The sequence below is a fragment of the Coregonus lavaretus genome, assembly GCF_964263955.1.
Source record: "Coregonus lavaretus genome assembly, chromosome: 3".
Lineage (NCBI taxonomy): Eukaryota > Metazoa > Chordata > Actinopteri > Salmoniformes > Salmonidae > Coregonus > Coregonus lavaretus.
In genome coordinates this window covers 64,687,781-64,707,890 of record NC_139990.1, presented here as the reverse complement: position 1 = coordinate 64,707,890, position 20,110 = coordinate 64,687,781, and the positions used below count along the sequence as shown (strand labels likewise).

General features: G+C 44.0%; 2 protein-coding genes across 2 annotated transcripts in view; one reads left to right on the top strand and one right to left on the bottom strand.

The window, feature by feature from the left end:
* Positions 1–10,613, top strand: part of LOC311126948 (raftlin-like) — a 72,229-nt gene extending 61,616 nt beyond the window's left edge. The window contains exons 9-10 of the mRNA XM_084158673.1: positions 5,929–6,004; positions 6,686–10,613. Of these exons, the coding sequence (XP_084014799.1) occupies positions 5,929–6,004; positions 6,686–7,399 (790 nt within the window). The 3' untranslated portion in view covers positions 7,400–10,613. The remainder of the gene's footprint in view (positions 1–5,928; positions 6,005–6,685) is intronic.
* Positions 10,614–13,682: 3,069 nt separating this feature from the next.
* Positions 13,683–19,166, bottom strand: LOC311126958 (vitelline membrane outer layer protein 1-like; the record flags this gene model as incomplete). The annotated part of the gene is made up of 4 exons (XM_084158682.1): positions 13,683–13,849; positions 14,003–14,309; positions 18,522–18,634; positions 18,918–19,166. 4 exons carry the CDS (start codon positions 19,164–19,166, stop codon positions 13,847–13,849), a joined length of 672 nt encoding a protein of 223 aa, XP_084014808.1. The 3' UTR covers positions 13,683–13,846.
* Positions 19,167–20,110: the final 944 nt, after the last annotated feature.

Genomic DNA, 20,110 nt, shown 5'->3' with positions numbered 1-20,110 from the left:
GCTCAGTCATCAGCAGTCACAACATGACTTCCAAGTCCTCAATAATACTCCCATCTGAGACCCCACTTTACACAGTCACAAGCACTCATCATTATCACAAGTCAGAACACGTCCAATCCAATGATACTGTATGTACTCATTGAATTGATTCTTGAAGAATATAACTTATAAATAAATGTCTTATGAGCTTAGTTCAACTGTTGTACCCCATCAGAACCCCAAATATAACTTTGTTTTACTCCAATGTTTGTAAACAAAGTAAATGTAAACAAACACTGTATAGCCTCAAAACATGGTTAAAACTATACTTTTGATGTCATGGATGGTCAGTCCTTGCATCCATAGCTCTGTCTTTGAATTTAAATGTTGTCACGCCCTAACATTGAGATCTCTAGTTGAGTTGGTCAGGGTGTGAAATCTAATTTATATATTTCTATGTTGGCCGGGTGTGGTTCCCAATCAGAGGCAGCTGTCGGTCGTTGTCTCTGATTGGGGATCACACTTAGACAGCCATGTTGCCTACCTTAGTTGTGGGATCTTGTTTCTGTTTGTCTTGTTTGATGTTTAGCCTCTTGAACTTCACGTGCTGTTGGATTTTGTTATTTTCTCTGTGTTTATTAAAATAAATGACTATGTACGCATACCACCCTTGGTCCGATCCTTTACACAACGAACGTGACAGAAGATCCCACCACCAACGGACCAAGCAGCGTGGCCAGGAGGAGCAGACACCCTGAACACAGGTGGGGAAGACATTTTGGACATGGGAGGAGATATTGGCCGGTAAGGGACCTTGGGCGAAGGAAGAAGCCCAGGCAGGAAAGGAAAAACGCCGACTCAAAAGGTCCCGATCTCGAAGGAAGCCCGAGAGGCAGCCCCAAGATTTTTTTTTTGGGGGGGCACACGGGGTGGTTGGTGGAGCAGCAGGAGGCCCTGGAAGGGCTGATTGTGGAGAGGGAGATAGCGATAGAAGAAGCCGCTATGATAGATGCCCTCCAAGACCTGCAGCTCAGTACTCTGAGAGAGGAGACCACCGCCTTACGGGAGCTGTTAGTTAAGAGGGAGCAGGAGCTCTCCCTTCAGAAGGAGGCGCTGCAGGAGGCCTACAGGAGGAGCTGAGAGAGGAGTTAACCCTCCTGCAGCAGAGAGCTCGGACCTTAGAGCAGAGGCTGGCGGAGCCAGGTTTAGCAGAGCCAACTCCCTGCACTCGCTTTGAGGAGCTTGTGACCGTGCAGGCACCAGGCTATGCGCCGGCTTTACGCACTGTGCCGCCAGTGCGCCTTCACAGACCGGTACGGCCCGTGCCTGCTCCTCGCACCAAACCAGTGGTGCGTGTCTCCAGCCTGGTACGGCCCGTACCTGCTCCTCACACCAAACCAGTGGTGCGTGTCTCCAGCCTGGTACGGCCCGTACCTGCTCCTCACACCAAACCAGTGGTGCGTGTCTCCAGCCCGGTGCGCCCCGTACCTGCTCCTCGCACCAAACCAGTGGTGCGTGTCTCCAGCCCAGTGCGCCCCGTACCTGCTCCTCGCACCAAACCAGTGGTGCGTGTCCCCAGCTTGGTACGGCCCGTGCCTGTTCCTCGCACCAAACCAGTGGTGCGTGTCCACATCCCAGTGCGTCATGTGCCAGCGCCCCGCACTTGCCGGGTTCCAGTGATGATGATCCATGGCATGAAGCCTCCAGTGATGATCCATGGCACGAAGCCTCCAGTGATGATCCATGGCATGAAGCCTCCAGTGATGATCCATGGCCCGAAGCCTCCAGTGATGATCCATGGCACGAAGCCTCCAGTGATGATCCATGGCACGAAGCCTCCTGTGATGGTACATGGCCCGGAGCCTCTTGCGACAGTATGCAGTCCAGAGCCTCCAGCGACGGTCTGCAGTCCAGAGAGTCCAGCTCCGGTCAGCTGCTCCACTCCTGTGCCAGAGCAGTCCGCTCCACCGGAGCCTAGTCCAGCTCCGGTCAGCTGCTCCACTCCAGTGCCAGAGCAGCCCGCTCCACCGGTGCCTAGTCCAGCTCCGGTTATCTGCTCCACTCCAGTGCCAGAGTAGTCCGCTCCACCGGTGCCTAGTCCAGCTCCGGTCAGCTGCTTTACTCCAGTGCCAGTGCAGTCCGCTCCACCGGTGCCTAGTCCAGCTCCGGTTATCTGCTCCCTACCAGAGCCGGGGCAGTCCGCTTCACCGGTGCCTAGTCCGGGTCCGGTCGTCTACTCTTCCCCCATGCCGGAGCCATCCGCTCCACCGGGGTCTGAGCCGGAGCCAGACGTCAACCCCTCTCCAGGGTCGGGGTCTCCCACACCAGGGTCCAGACAGGACTTGGTGCATTGTGGGAGGACTGAGAGGGGGAGCATCGCGCCGGGGTCCAGACCGGACCGGCGTGCAAAGGGGAGGCAGGATGGGAGAAGAGTTTACTGCCTACGTCACGTCCGAGGCCGGAGCCGCCTCCGAGGCTAGATGCCCACCCGGACCCTCCCCTAATGAGTCAGGGTTTTGCGGCCGGAGTCCTCATCACCTTTGGGGGGGGGGGGGGGTACTTCAACTGTTGTACCCCATCAGAACCCCAAATCTAACTTTGTTTTACTCCAATGTTTGTAAACAAAGTAAATGTAAACAAACACTGTATAGCCTCAAAACATGGTTAAAACTATACTTTTGATGTCATGGATGGTCAGTCCTTGCATCCATAGCTCTGTCTTTGAATTTAAATGTTGTCACGCCCTGACATTGAGATCTCTAGTTGAGTTGGTCAGGGTGTGAAATCTAATTTATATATTTCTATGTTGGCCGGGTGTGGTTCCCAATCAGAGGCAGCTGTCGGTCGTTGTCTCTGATTGGGGATCATACTTAGGCAGCCATGTTGCCTACCTTAGTTGTGGGATCTTGTTTCTGATTGTCTTGTTTGATGTTTAGCCTCTTGAACTTCACGTGCTGTTGGATTTTGTTATTTTCTCTGTGTTTATTAAAATAAATGACTATGTACGCATACCACCCTGCACCTTGGTCCGATCCTTTACACAACGAACGTGACAGAAGATCCCACCACCAACGGACCAAGCAGCATGGCCAGGAGGAGCAGACACCCTGAACACAGGTGGGGAAGACATTTTGGACATGGGAGGAGATATTGGCCGGTAAGGGACCTTGGGCGAAGGAAGAAGCCCAGGCAGGAAAGGAAAAACGCAGACTCAAAAGGTCCCGATCTCGAAGGAAGCCCGAGAGGCAGCCCCAAGATTTTTTTTTGGGGGGGGCACACGGGGTGGTTGGTGGAGCAGCAGGAGGCCCTGGAAGGGCTGATTGTGGAGAGGGAGATAGCGATAGAAGAAGCCGCTATAATAGATGCCATCCAAGACCTGCAGCTCAGTACTCTGAGAGAGGAGACCACCGCCTTACGGGAGCTGTTAGTTAAGAGGGAGCAGGAGCTCTCCCTTCAGAAGGAGGCGCTGCAGGAGGCCTACAGGAGGAGCTGAGAGAGGAGTTAACCCTCCTGCAGCAGAGAGCTCGGTCCTTAGAGCAGAGGCTGGCGGAGCCAGGTTTAGCAGAGCCAACTCCCTGCACTCGCTTTGAGGAGCGTGTGACCGTGCAGGCACCAGGCTATGTGCCGGCTTTACGCACTGTGCCGCCAGTGCGCCTTCACAGACCGGTACGGCCCGTGCCTGCTCCTCGCACCAAACCAGTGGTGCGTGTCTCCAGCCTGGTACGGCCCGTACCTGCTCCTCACACCAAACCAGTGGTGCGTGTCTCCAGCCCAGTGCGCCCCGTACCTGCTCCTCGCACCAAACCAGTGGTGCGTGTCTCCAGCCCGGTGCGCCCCGTACCTGCTCCTCGCACCAAACCAGTGGTGTGTGTCTCCAGTCCGGTATGGCTCGTACCTGCTCCTCGCACCAAACCAGTGGTGCGTGTCTCCAGTCTGGTCGGTGTTTATTAAAATAAACGACTATGTACTCATACCATGCTGCACCTTGGTCCGATCCTTTACACAACGAACGTGACAAATGTTAACATTTCTCCAGCCCCGTCCCCCCCGCTTTTTACTGAAACAGTGGTGGGGAGAACGCTTTGCTATTGTTTCAACTACTGTTTGCCGCTATTAGTCAGAGTTATGAAATGTGTTATGTCATGCTTATGAAGACTCCAAGTATATGCTTAGAGTTCAACACGGTTGCAGTTATATGTTTACCTTGCATACCCTTGTCTCTGCTGGTCGTGTTTGTGACCGTTCCGGAGCATAGCTGATTAATTACCGCTCTATTTTCATCCATTGTTTTTTCATCACTCTTTTTTTGGATCCCTCTCTCTCAAAATGCCAAAACACAACAGCACAACATGGCTAATTAATCAGAGAGCCGGCCTAGATATAACAACACAGCAACGCTAATTTCTCTCCATTTCTGAAACACTCGTCTCTTTGTGTACAGCAACGATAGCAGTGACCCATTTCAGATTAGCTTAGTCATTACACTTGTATTATGTTGACTCTTCCATTTTTACAACTATTTTAAGCTAATGCACGTTGGGATACTGTCTGTGGATGAGCAAAGTGCACTTCTTCCGAAGGAGTCTACATGGAGTCTGTCATGCATAAACCTACTTACACACAAGTTAGCATCTAAAGTGAACACCCAACGAGACTCGAGGCTTCTTTAATCAACATACAATGAATGTGAAGGTGCACGTGGTAATGTACAGTGTATTTCTGCCACATGTTACATTTGGCGTAAATCTGATGTTTGGACATCTTAACTGTTTTAGTAGATAGGTAAGTGCTTCATAATACCTTTATAAGAAATGCTTAACATTACTCTACAGAAAACATGAATAAAGCTGACATGAACAACCACAGGTAACCACTAAACACGATACACAAGGTTCCCTACCACTGTACCAAAGAAAGTCTTGTTGCTGGTATATGAAGGTGCTGTTCCAGTACTGCAGACGCAGACAGCTATGACAGGACTGCAGCAGCAAGGGGCCTGTCATTTTCAAACACATCCGCTCCGTTCTACTTTAATGGGCTTGGGCTTTTTCTGAGGACTCAGGTTGACTTTTCTGCTTTCATTCAGCATGAAGCTGTCCGGCAATCTGACAGCCTGGAAAATAGGTTGTTGGAAACGCAGGGTAAGGAGGTAGGGATCGGGATGGTTTAGATAGTAAGCCTCTGCAGGAGATCTGGAAGCCCATTTGATGTTGTGGGGAAGATTTGCAGCCAGCTCTATACCGTTGTCACCCTATCATACATTTTCATTGTTCTTCATATGCCAAGTTAACGATCCAGCTTAACTCAAAGCTGCTTCTTCCCAGTGTGTGTAAGAGTACATCTATTTTAATGGATGAGGGATTCCGAGAGAGGAAGTGACAGAGAGAGCGATCTGGAGAGGGGGATATAAAAAAGAGAGAAGGGAAAAGGGAAAGGATGGATAAAGCCTACATGAAGCTCATACAAGAGGAAGAGGCAGAGAAGTAAAGTGAAGGAGACAGATAGTTAGAGACAGCAGGCTAAAGTAAGAAACAGAGACGAGACATGCGTGTCGGATGGAGAGACGAAGGAGAGAAACAGAGTGAAGGTTATGCGTGTGAGAAGGAACGAAGAGAGACGAACAGGAGAGAGAGCAAGCATGAGAGACAGGAATCTCCTCTGTGGATTAGTCTGTCATCTGTACTGTATGGATTATCCATAAATGAACACAGTGTGACATGTGCATGGACAGGGATTATTTTGGAGAAGTTTATGAGGACAGCCATGTTTTGGGGAAGCCAGTGAACATGGTCTCTTTCTCTTGGTGTCTGAGCTCTCTCCTAAGCATAGAACATATTCACGTTTACATACATCATTGCTCCAAAGTCATATTCTCTCTCCCTCCTTCTCTCTCTCCATATCCATCTCTACCTTTTACCTCTCCATCTCCCATCTCTCCCTCTGCCCTAGTGATGGAAGTTTGGCCACCAAGCAGGTCGTTTTTCTTCAGAGACCTGTCCTTTCCCGCAAGAGGAGGGAATCCAAGGTACGTGACCTCTCATTCCTCCCAGTGTTTGTCTTGGCACATGTGGGTCGGCTCACAGCGCTACAAGGCCAACATCACCCCTCACCATCCCGGCCCATACCACAGTTGTTTTTGTTTTCACATAGATAAATATGCACAGTGCCGGTCAAATGTGAATGAACCCCTTTCTTCCTGAGATATGAGCCATTCTGTGGGAACCACGGCAATGCATGTTGAGAAAGTACTTTCCATATGACCCTAGATAGTGCTGATATAACCTCTAGATTTGACCTTTGTCCTTTGTGGAATTAATCCATGCTGATATTGTCTGTGATCTGAATTTAAACGCTGGTCACCATTGGCAACCAAACTGATGGGCAATAACCCTGGCAGAGACGAGCAGAGAATGATAATGCAGATGTTTGTGTGCAGGTAACATCTGTTTACCTCAATATACTATAAGTCTGTGCTAAGAAAGGGTAAATGGAGGCGATCTCAGAAATATTACCAGCCATATTTTCTTGTTTGGTCTATACCCCTGAAGGCACCAATCAATTCCCTTGAAATTACCATTTCATTCCCCACAATGAGAATCATTTGTTTGCTATTATGTCAATCTTCAACAGTCTGTCTGTCCATCCTTAACATGGCCAATAGAACAGCAGTTTTGAAACGTTCTTACACAAACATCCTGTCTTTCAGAAACTGATATTCAAAAGCAAGAAGAAGAAGAAGAAAAACAAGCAATCGGCAGCAGAGAACGATCTGGAAGATTCCAAGATTCTTGACGACGGGGAAAAGGTGGTCAAAGAGGAGAGCAGGAACGTGAATGAAAACAAGGGGAACAAAGAGGAGAAAGTGAAAGAGACGGAGGTAGAGACTGTGTGTAAAGAGGGTGAGGCTCCCTGTGAGGTGGAGGAAGTGAAAGAGGTTGAAGTGGAAACTGAGGACAGGGTAGAAAGCGGGGTAGAAACTGCGGAGGAGAGAGATGGAGCTGCAGGAACAGATGACAAAAGTGACAAAGAGGGGAGAGTGGAGGAGGGAGAAGAAGTGGGGACAGAGACTGAGCAGGAAAGAGAAGGAGAGAGGGAGATCGTGGAAGAGAGAGAAAATGGGGTGGCAGTTGAAGATGAGACCGAAACTACCAAGGGTTCAGAGGTGGAGGCGGAGACCAAAGAGCAATCGCAGAAAGGGGGAGGTGCTGAAATGGAAGTGAAGGAAAATGGGGTTGAGACTGAGGAAGAGACAAATGGAGGGGAAGAGAATGGAGAAACTGAGAATTTTGCCATGCAACAAGACCCACCTGACCAGGAAGAACATGTAGTGCAGGAGGAGGTGCAAAAGGCAGTAAAGGATGATGGACAGGTCAAAATGACCAATCAATGCCCTGAAGAGAGTCAAGGGTCGGATGTGTAAACATCTTCAGACCACAGCAGACATCACACCTAAGGGTTCTCCTACCCATCAATCATGTACCTACCAAACATCATAACCTGAGATAGGGGCTCCACAAAGTCACCATTACCCCCTGGAACAGCATTTCTTGCTGCAACATCCTCCTACCATGTAATCACTCTATCCTCTGCAGCAGACTTCTCCCCACAATGGACACATCTCTACCACAGATGGACACACAACAGTCTCTCTCACAGCCTCAGACTGATCCTATACCTACACATACTGAATGTACATAACTGAGAATGATGAGGAGGATACTAATGTACGAGAGTCACTGGATATAATGGACAAGTTGATGGGACCAATGGGCCTTGGGTCTGAAGAAACAGACTTTAACCAGGCAAACTCGCTTGTCCTTATTTGTACAGTACCATAGTGGTACAGTTACTGTATGTCACATGGGTTTAGATGAGGAGCACTGTGGGAAATGTAGTAGCTATTGTTGCGACAGGCAATCCAATGCAAGGTGAATGGAACTTTGTTTACTTTTAGCCCTCCGTGTAAAGTATTACATATGATGCTGATAATCACTCTGATTCTAATAGTAGGTATGATACAATCGCCTTGCATTCCGAATGTGTCAATATCCAAGCCAAGTAAAGTGTTTGATAATGGAGTAAATCTCATTTGAATGTGTGTGGGTTGAGTGGAAGTGAAGTGTGATGAGAACCATACTTGGAAATGTTGAGTCAACTTTGAGAGTTTACACATGTTCGATTTTAATAGCTTTTCCAATCAATGGTCATTAAAAAGTACTTGGCAAGTATAGAGACAAGGTTATGGGCAGGGCCATGACTGGATGTTCACAGACCAAGATAGAAGACCAAGATAGAAACGGAGCACAGAGGAAGTAGAAAAAAAAATATTGAGCAATTTGGAATAGCCGTGTTTGATTTGCCATTTTCCATTGACATTGGCGTTAATATTTCACCTCAAGCTTTTAAAGCCCCTCTTGACTGCGTCATTTCTGACAATACCAAAATCATTATGTCGTTTTTCAAGGTATCATGTTGCTTTCCATATTAAAGTGGTGCTGCATCGATGCTGTGTGGAGAAATCATTAACCGGCTAATGGACTTTGTCAGTGGGGTGTCAGTCAAGTCATACATTTATAATGGGGGTCACTTATGTGGCTATTGACAGTGGAAAACCTCACCATGAAAAATAACAAATAGCACTTCATCTGGATTGTGATTTTCATAGGGATTGATTTTTCTTGTGCTGCAGTTGCTAAGCAAAGTCTGTAGAAACCTGTATGCTTACAGATTAATATAGGCATGTCGCCGTTTTGTAAATGTGGTATTTTTCTGAATAACCGACTGTTCTGAAATGTTCATGTCAATGGCAGATGTATTGTATAGAATAGAATTCCAAACTGTGACCAGGATAGCCTTATTATGATACAGGGCCTAAATCGTCAAGTACAAATGTCAGACGTTTGACAGATATCAAGGTGGTTTCAGTGTTATAGCCTGAGAGGGTTGTTACAATCAGTGTTTGAAGGTAATATAAAGGTATGTTCAGTGTTCTCTGTTTTAGATTTAAATGGGAGGTAAGGAATTTGATTTTACAAGGTTTTGTTGATTTACAGGGGACATTTCTGTTTTTGATTTGAAGGTAGGCTCAGTGTATTCTGTCGTGCTAACACTAGCTGAAGTGTGCTTTCTAACGCGCATACTGTAGCTAGCTACCTCCTAAGGCATATTGGGGATTTGTAGCTACGGGGTCGTCATTGCCAACTTTTTCCACAACATGGTCCATGTCCCCCCGGCCCTCATATGATGGAGCTGGATGCTGTGGGCGTGAGGTCATTACTAAGGGCCAAGTGGTCAGGGGTCATGTTTGAACCATGTTTGATGGATTTTCCACAGCTGCTACTTGTTCAAGTACAAAGGAGTTTTCCCACATGTCAAATAGCAGATTTGCTAGAGAGAGAATATAAATTAATTGTCCGTTTTAATATTTGTGAGACTAGGACAAATATGAATAAGAAATGGCAATCTAAAACACTCCTCTGTGATAACTGAAGAGATTACCTGGAATATGAGACACATTTCCCCACCGGGTTCTTATCAAGTCATTTTTTTCTCTTTAGATTTAAACAAATCGCTTTCTGCCCGGATATAAGATAATGTAGGACTGTCACGTTTGCTTATTTATACATTGTTTATTATGTGTTTATCAGTTCTGTTGTTCATACCAATTTGAGTCTTTTTTTATATCTGTGATCCTTGTTCCTTTGTATATTATTTTACACTGAGACAATACTGCCTGTTCAAGTACAAAGTACATTAAGTAATGGTAGGAAAGTGTGGAAAAATACAGCCAGGAACAATCAGGAGATCTCATTCTTTACATCATTGTATTTTAACACCTACAGCATTCCGGTAGGACATCCATTAACATGGACAACCGTAACCTTGGGTCAAATGGGTCAAATGACACCAGGTCCTGTATCCGTTTGTATTACCTGGGGGTCGTGAACTCCACTCCCTCGTCTTTCGTGATAAGAGATGATTAGTGATTGTACATTTGCTCAGCTTTGACATGAGTAAACTCTGGGGAGAGTGGGTAGACTATATTTTTCCTGATACTGAAAAACAAGGATATGGAAAGAAAAGTGAAGCAGGATCTGGCACTTCATCAGTTAAATGATGCTGAACGTTGTTTACTTACCCTTCCGTGATGAGGGAGACCTGTGACTAACGTAGACCAACCTCAGCCTTGTCTAGAACAAGAGCCTCCAACCCACTCATGAAAAAAAGGTAATCGACTATTTCCTGTCTTTATGTAACCATAATTGTCTGAAGCTCAGCAGTCAGTGGCAGTGCAATTGTTCTTGATAATGCTGTACAAAATGTGTGTTCCAGGGTTAATTTCCTGATGTGAAATGGACAGATTAGAAATGACAGAAACATGATACAGTAGGATGGCAACCTCTTTATGTTGTCATTTTAGCTTGCTCGTGGCCTCTGGAATTGTGTTGTTAGGTTTCATCTCCGATGTTACTGTTTTCATCACCTGCTCTGCCATTTTGAATGTTGAGTGTCTTTGATCATTGGCTACCGTCACGCACTGCAGTCTTTGTAAAAACTAAGGTATTCTTTGTATTCGCTTTCATGGAAATGTCCACATCCCTACTGTTCATGACATCTGTACAATTTGTATATTATAAAATGATTTATATTTAATGTGCACCTGTGGTGTTTTATGTTTCTAGGTGAATTTTGAAAACCAATGTATTTTGCCATCTTTGGGGTCATTCCTAAACTTAAATCATTACCCAACACTACACATTTCACTCATCAGTGCTCTTTCAATTTTCAAGTCTCTTGTAAAGCTTTATGTGCAACCTTCAATGTCTTAGATTCCGTAAACACTAAAAGGCACCATTAGACATTAGAATCACATGGGTGGATACACATGACATTGGCCAGTGAGAAAAACATGTTGAGGTTCTGTTTGTTCAGGTTCTGCTCTAAGGGCCCAATTCAGACTCAGAAAATCTATTCCTTTTTTAAGCTTTTTGGTTTATTAAGCACTTCTCAGTAGTTGGTAGTCATACTTACCGTATGCAGGTGTGTAACAGGCTTTGCAGGTGTGGCTCCCTTGCACGCACTGAATACATTTAATTAAATAGCTGAGAACCCTCCCACTTGCTGGCCAGCAGATTTTCTCATGGAGTTTTCATTCAATAGGGTTTTCAGTACATTTATCTAAAGCCATCACATTAAATACGGTGTACCTTTAATTCACATTTTCTCAACAGACTCACTAGAACATACACAGAGTGTACAAAACATTGGGAACACCTTCCTAATATTGAGTTGCACCCCCATTTACCCTCAGAACAGCTTCTATTGAGATAATTGGTTCAGAATGGGGATCAATGAAAGAACCGTCTTAATACACACATATTCATCTCCTTTTCAGCACCAATTGGTAGATTTAAAAATACTCTGATATTGTGTATTATTTAAGGTTAGGAAACAATTGTAATTTATATTTACAATCCCCTTATCCAAACGACTTACTCATTTACCTAGCTCTTATCAATTTCAAATTACAGTGCATAGAGAATGGTGTTATTTCTATCGGGGGGGAAATAAAGTAGATGTTGTTCCACTTGAAACTGACGGTTTGCTTGACCTTATTCATCGTTTCATCAGTGTAAAGGTGGTGTAAATATGAAAGAATTAAGTCAAGGTCAGAATACGGCATATCTGTAGACACACCTCTGCCACACCTTCATTTCTTTGATCTCCACCCAAAACAAATAACGGTTGAATAGCATGCTATTCTCATGCTGAAGTTCAAGGTCAGAATAACCATAGAGAGAAAGGTGCATAAAAAGGGAATTCCATTCCATTTACGCACGCTTGACTCGGGTCGGAATCGGGCCCAAAGTGAAGGGCTCTTGTAGGTTGGCCTTGGAGTGCTGAAAGAATGTAAAGAGGGAAAGGCAGAAAACTTCAGTCCCTCATAGTCTACAGTATAAGGACCCTCCATTGTTGGATCAGGCTGGACCCGAGTGCTGTAGCTATGCGCTTGCGGACAAAGTAATTTTCTTAAGGGGCAAAAAACATAACTATTCTATCAAATCTGTCGTATAAAAAAAAAAACATAACTATTCTTTCAAATCTGTCGTATCTGCTTATTACATTTTCATTACCGTGAAGGGGGAACAATTTATCAAATGTATAGCCATTACGTTGCTGTATTAAAAACCACATTATGTAGGCCCCATGTGTTCACAACTCATGGTAATGGTGCTTGTGAAAGCAAGCATATTCACAGTAGAGTTTCACGGTCAGGGGTGATCTATACGTCATGAGAGCTAGGAGCCCTGGGGAGGACAGGGTCATTATAATGAGGGCTATGCCACCACAACCACATCATATCCATTTTGTCCACTACAGGAAGCGTTAATAGCTATTAAATGACCAAGGGGACGAGGTGGACCACTAGAGCATGTCAAAAATCCTAATTTCAAGTCTGCAGTTCTAGTATTGAACAACTGTACTTAGGCCTAAAGCACTGTGGCCCATGGGGTTTACCACCAAGACCTGAGCTGATGTTGGGTTTGGGATAAAACTGCTGAATGTGGCATACTGATTGTCTGGAGATTTTTTATAATCTTGTATTAAGATGGGAATTTATCAGACTAAATCTTTATATTTGTATAATGATATGCCAAGGTTAATTCAAGGGATATCATTCTGTGCCCAGAGGGCCATAAATGTTAATTGATTTACTGCAAACTGTAAGAGGACACACAAAAACTGTCTACGCCATCAGATCACTTAATCATTTCTGTTAATCTACACTGTGTATACTTATTTTTTTACCTAGTTGGTTTTGTCATACCATCCATCCACTGAACCACGTCAGTTCACCTCTAAGATAACACTGCCATCTAGTGATCATGCCAGTGACCTGCTCATCTGGTTGGATTTACCTACCTCTGATGCTGCTTATGACTCAGCAAAGAAATGCATATTTTGTGTCTGCATTAACACTTCATGGTCTTATAAGGACTCTTTCAAAGTATCAACATACCTATATAGATGACCAATCATCACTCTTTACTATCACACTCTAATCTAACCCACACTAAATGAAAGTATTGTGTACCAGGAGGCCAATAAATTAACAAAATGTTCCTCACCTTCAACAAGTACACTTTGAACTTAACTTGAGTTCACCAGAAGTTCACTCATTAGGATAAAAAAGAGAAAGTCCAGAGCAGTGAATTATGGGTCATTATCAGTATGCCTCCATTGCCTCATGTTTTAGTATCTGGTGAAAACCATTACTGCGCTGCTTGATAAAGTCACACTGTTCTTTTTCTCCAATTACACTGCGTTTGCAGATGAAGCACTCACACATTAACACAATTACCTCTGTGAACGCCAATCGCCGCCATATCGGACGCCGTCAGACCTTTAAACTGTAAATTAATTAATACCCCTTGTCATTTCTTAATTAGCTCCCTTTCCAGGAGGATAAATGCGCGTGTCAGCACCTCCATTTTGCGCGCACATCTTTGTTATGACTTTGCTTTGAGTTTATTGGTTCATTAGAGACGCTCTATGAAAACATGCTCTTCTCATGCTGATGAGGATTTCAGTGCGTATTGTGGAGTGATCTAGAGGGGTTCTTAAGCTTAGATGAGTGGGTTATATTCAGTAGGTGATATGTCATTTGTTTCAGCCTCACTGAACAAAGGAAACATAAAAGAGACAGTTTAATGATTTATTAAGTTTGAACCAGTGGTAGATTCAGGTATTGGGTGTAGATTGCATTGAATGGACCATGGGTCAGAGCCTGTGTGTTGACAGGTCTGGGCTGATAGGTTGGTTGGTTGGTTAAGACTGGTCCAAAAGAGGTGTCTCTCTCAGATGATTACTGTGAGGATAAGACAAAAAACAGAGGGTTACAAAATTAGTGATATACTTGTTTTGTGTTCCAGAGCTGCCATGATATCAATATCATACACAAGACCAACTCATTCAAACCCTCTATGATAAATGCTCCGGTATCACAACCGTCTTATCTCACCTGCTGCAGTTTGGCGCAACAGTGGAAGCGCACGTCATTGAGAGAGGAGTCATCCAGACCGTTCTGGTATTCCTCCATCTTAGTCTCGATGCCACAGATTCCTCCGTCGCCACAATCCTGGCTCCAGAGGCTGTACTCACCGTAGTCCAGGCCGGCGCCTGTGAGGGTGGGGTTGCTGCTGCAGCGGAACCTGATGTTGTTGGCGGCTGTGTCGTCACCGAACAGACCCTGGTGGGGCTCCACACGCAGCTGGAAGGAAGTCAGCACACCCCTGGGGCAATACTGTGGGTCCGACCAGTCACCATAGCTGGGAGAGGAAGAGGGGTGTGGAGACAGAGAGGCAAACAGAGGGAAGATGTGACATGGAATAATATTTGACCATCACAGCAGTCTGGAATGAGGTTTGACCAATAGCTGTGAGACAGAGGGAGAGAGAAAAGAGGCAAATTATGTAGAGAGTAAAAACGTGACATGGAATATATCAAATCACATTTTATTAGTCACATACACGTGTTTAGCAGATGTTATTGCGGGTGTAGCGAAATGCTCGTGCTTCTAGCTCCGACAGTGCAGTAATATCTAACAATTTCACAACATATACCCAATACACACAAATCTAAGTAAGGAATGAATTAAGAATATATACATATATGGACAAGCGATGTCAGAGCGGCATGGACTAAGATACAGTAGAGTAGTATAAAATACAGCAGTGGCGGCTCCTGAAAAAATTCTCAGGGGGGGCAATTTTTCTGATGATTTAGGTGACCTACACACATTTTAAAAAAGATATGTCCAGCAACAACATGAAGACAGGGGCAGCATATAAGTCAATACCAGAAGCATTTATTGACTGATCTCAAAAGTGTTGGCTTACCAGGGTTGGTGGAGCCCTCAGTTTCATCTTTGCCTCGCAAAGCTAACTCAAACACTCCGCAAAACTTCACACACTGGATTAGCCGGCTGAGGATGTGGCGGTTCTTGCTAATGTCGTAGTAAATATATTTGTTATAGTGAATATGGAATATGATATGTTGAGTAAAATGTTGTGCTAAGATCTATTTAGGTCAGGAGCTGGTTATAAGTTCTGTTCCTATCCAATAACAATGGACAAAAGGGTCCTATCTTGTCAGCCTTGTCAGCAGGTGGCCAAGGACAACACCCACGCCATAGGCCTCTCAGTTCTTCCAACTCACGAGTTCTTGCTCTGAGGACACACACACACACACACACAAACACACACACACACACACATCATCACTGTTAAACACACACACACACACACACACACACACACACACACATCATCACTGTTAAACACACACACACACACACACACACACAAAAATCCCCTCTCTTAGGCTGAACATTTGAAGACAGAGAACCCGACTCAGAGCCAATGCAACAGTGACAGTAGCCTGGAGGGGACCTCGCCCAACTCATCAGGACCAATCAGAAGATCAGAACTACTAGATTCAACCTACTTCATTTATTGCATAAAATGTCTGCACACAATGTTTCGGGGCTCTCTTCAGATAATAATAATAATAATAATAATAATATGCCATTTAGCAGACGCTTTTATCCAAAGCGACTTACAGTCATGCGTGCATACATTTTTGTGTATGGGTGGTCCCGGGGATCGAACCCACTACCTTGGCGTTACAAGCGCCGTGCTCTACCAGCTGAGCTACAGAAAGTGGATACTCATGGATGCGCATCGCAATTGTAAAATGTCAACACAATTGGAGACACCACGTCATTTTTGGAGACATGTTATTGACAGTAAACTATTGTAGATGCGACTGCTAACTAAATAAAACATTTTAGCTGGCTAGCTAATCATCTTAGCTAAATGTGGGGCAAACAATTCAGTTATTTACCGTTAATTTGAGGGATTGGGGTGAAAGAAATCGAGTTACATAGTGATACTTTACGATATACTGTATTGACAATATCGCAATATTTTAGCGCTAGTTGGCTGTACCTGCACCAAAACACCATTATTGTTCCTTCATAGCTTGTTCTCAATCTTTTCACATTGGGAGCCAATTTGTTTTCAGCACTTTTATTTCCATGACTGATCAAAACTCGTTCTCATGGCTTTCTGATCCCTCTGCAACAGACATATGGTGCGCAATAAAATCACAGTATCGAATCGCAATACGTATAGAATCATGAGACTCGCAATGCATATATCTTATCGTGAGGTTCCTGGCAATTCCCAGCCCAAGTTCATTTGCCACAACAAATCTCTTCGCTAGCAAACGCGATGTCTTCTCCAAAACGGCAATGTGTCTCCAGCAATGTTTACTTTTTTGACGTTCTATGGCATCTCCACTTTCCAAGCATATATGACCACATGTAATATTTTGGTAAGTGATGCAAATAGTGAACTATGTAGGGCCAGGATGTAAAATATATGTAGCTGCAGCAATTTCTCTTATCTGATATGGTAAGTAATGGGGCTTAATGTATAGCTCCCTAAGAGTTTGACGAACGGGTCCGTGCACGCGATTCCAGATATCTTTACCTCTGAATAAACTGCCTTTATTATACCATATCCACCCTGTCCAAAGTCTCTACTTGGTCTCAGTTCTCCAGTAAACTTGTGATTATCAACACTAACCTCATCGTTGTGGCGGCGGACAGCTAGCCTGTATCCCTCATCCAGTTGAGTGGCAATGTAATTTTTTCGTTCGTACCAATTTTTGGAAAATCCTCGGGTGTAGGACTTTCCGCCTTTAGTAGAAACCTGTTGAATTATTAAATTTGGTCTGGGAGGTCCTAATTGTTTCGTTGCCAATTTATCTTCATTTGTTCGCCGACAAAAAGGAACTTCTTTCAAAGACACAATCCGCTCTTTTCTTAGTTACGTTCATGGTTACGTTACGTATGACGAAAGCGCGTAAGTGCAAGCCCTCAGACACCCATAGAGATTGTATTGAAAGCTCTGAAATTTGAAAAAAATAGATTTTACATGGGAGTCTATGACAGACTTCTGGGCGATTTTCAACCTGACTGAAATCGCCCCAAAAGGGGGGGGAGCCATTTGAAGCACGACTTTAGCCTGATTGGACATTACAACACTGATAACTACTGTTGCCGTGATATAATTGATTAGAAAAAAAATCCCTTCCTTTTCCCGTTTGGCAGTGCGTCGCCCATATCGCCCTATTGAACACACCGCCCCTGGAATACAGTATATACAGTGAGGAAAAAAAGTATTTGATCCCTTGCTGATTTTGTACGTTTGCCCACTGACAAAGATATGATCAGTCTATAATTTTAATGGTAGGTTTATTTGAACAGTGAGAGACAGAATAACAACAAAGGAATCCAGAAAAACGCATGTCAAAAATGTTATCAATTGATTTGCATTTTAATGAGGGAAATAAGTATTTGACCCCTCTGCAAAACATTACTTAGTACTTGGTGGCAAACCCTTGTTGGCAATCACAGAGGTCAGACGTTTCTTGTAGTTGGCCACCAGATTTGCACACATCTCAGGAGGGATACTGTTCCACTCCTATTTGCAGATCTTCTCCAAGTCATTAAGGTTTCGAGGCTGATGTTTTGGCAACTCGAACCTTCAGCTCCCTCCACAGATTTTCTATGGGATTAAGGTCTGGAGACTGGCTAGGCCACTCCAGGACCTTAATGTGCTTCTTCTTGAGCCACTCCTTTGTTGCCTTGGCCGTGTGTTTTGGGTCATTGATTGCTTCTGTGGACAGGTGTCTTTTATACAGGTAACAAGCTGAGATTAGGAGCACTCCCTTTAAGAGTGTGCTCCTAATCTCAGCTCGTTACCTGTATAAAAGACACCTGGGAGCCAGAAATCTTTCTGATTGAGAGGGGGTCAAATGCTTATTTCCCTCATTAAAATGCAAATCAATTTATAACATTTTTGACATGCGTTTTTCTGGATTTTGTTGTTGTTATTCTGTCTCTCAATGTTCAAATAAACCTACCATTAAAATTATAGACTGATCATTTCTTTGTCAGTGGGCAAACGTACAAAATCAGCAGGGGATCAAATACTTTTTTTCCCCTCACTGTAAATATGAGATGAGTAATGCGAGATATGTAAACATTATTAAAGTGGCTAGTGTTCCATTTCTTTAAAGTGGCCAGTGATTTCTTGTCTATGTCTATAGGCAGCAGCCTCTAACGTGCTAGTGATGGCTGTTTAACAGTCGGATGGCCTTGAGATAGAAGCTGTTTTTCAGTCTCTCGGTCCCAGCTTTGATGCACCTGTACTGACCTCACCTTCTGAATAACATGTCATATCACTGCAGTTTGAAGATTCAGGGTTTAACTGATAAATCCATTTGTATCTACATTGAGCAATGAAATAGGATGATAAGAGGCATGTTGTTATTTGTCATCCTCACTCTAGTTTGAAATGTGCTTTTACAGTTAAACCTGTATCTTAAAAGGAAATGATTATTTCCAATTGTATCTACATTGAGCAATGTGATAGGGCGATATGACGCACGTTATTCTAGTCTGTACTTACAATCCAGTGTGAGACTCAATTGTGTACAAGAAGCTCCTATCTTCGCCTTTAGCGCAGATCAAGCGAATGCCATTCAGGGCAGTGTCGTCCAGACCGTACTGTTCGGACTCCACCTGAGAGAAGGTTAATGGACATATGCTAGCATTAGCTCAAACAGAAGAAGAATGGTCTCGTAATACACAAATGTGTTGATCATGTTTGGTAACGGCTCAACACCACAAATACATTTGGATTCCATCAAATTTAGGATTTGAATGAGTAGAAAAATGGGCTATTCGAAAATAGGCATTTTTACCACAGAGGACTGGAATTGAATCCCTAAATTGACTCTAATTGAAAGAAATTCTATCCAAACTGGTAGATGTGTTTGAAATGTGTGAAGGAGCACTTGCTTACCCGGAGCATGAACCCAACAGCGAAGAACTTGTCGGGACACATCTCGGGCCAGGTCCAGTTCCCAAACTGCTCTCCATTGGGCACAGTGAGGAAGGAGGTGTAAGGCCTAGCGTTGTATTGGATACCAGCACGCTCCACATAGGGCTGCTCCTCAGGAAAGATAGGTAGACATGACCCAAGGGCCAGCACAGCCAGGACAGACAGCGCGATGAACAGAGGGGTAGTCATGTTGACAGAAGTCAGTCTCATCCACAGAAGGGATGGAACAAAGGCAGAGAACTCTTATAGCCTTCCTCACTCACGCCTCCAAAATAGTGTCTCCATACTGTTATCAGTATTAATAATTTACAATACTGTGGTCTGGCCATGGGAAGAGGCAGGTGGTACTTAGAGTTAAAAATAACAATACTGTCAGTGACTTCAAAAGCAGCTGGTATAGTTGCACCTGCTCTCATTGAAGGGTCAATCATTTGTCAACCTTTATCATACCAAAGTAGGACCCATGTTGTGTATTAGTAATTTGACTGCTTACATGCTATGACATATTCTAAAGAAAACTTCTACAATTGTCAGAAACCAGGTCCAAAACGGATACCATAAAAACAAAGTGTGTTGCCTTCCCACGCTGTTATGCAAACTCTCCTAACCAATTTTTTTGCGTGACAGAGTCAACAACAAAAATGTAATGAACATATGTTAATCGTGGTCTTTATTATCAAAATAGATCAGTTAATTTACATGGATTTCAAGATGTTCATTTTCTGACACCTCATATAAAGGGCCTTTCTGTTATCGCTGTGTATGTGCAGTCCCAAGGCAACTGAAGTAATTTACATTTACGTCATTTAGCAGACGCTCTTATCCAGAGCGACTTACAAATTGGTCTTCATTCAACAGGACTTGCATAATGAGTAGCTTTTTCTCCCATTTGGTATAACAGAAAGCTGTGATATTTTATATGATTTCTTCGCTATAGTCGACGTTCAAATAATTCTATGCATGTTAATGAGTCTATATTTCCAATTCAATAAAGACAGAAAAATGACCTTGTTGTTTAACTTCTTGTATCCTGTATCTAGCATTATTGTATGAAATGCACAATCAATTACCATGACCTACAATCAGGTCCATAATTATTAGCTCCCTTGATAAATTATATTATACTAAAATACTGAGCTAGCTATATTGCATGC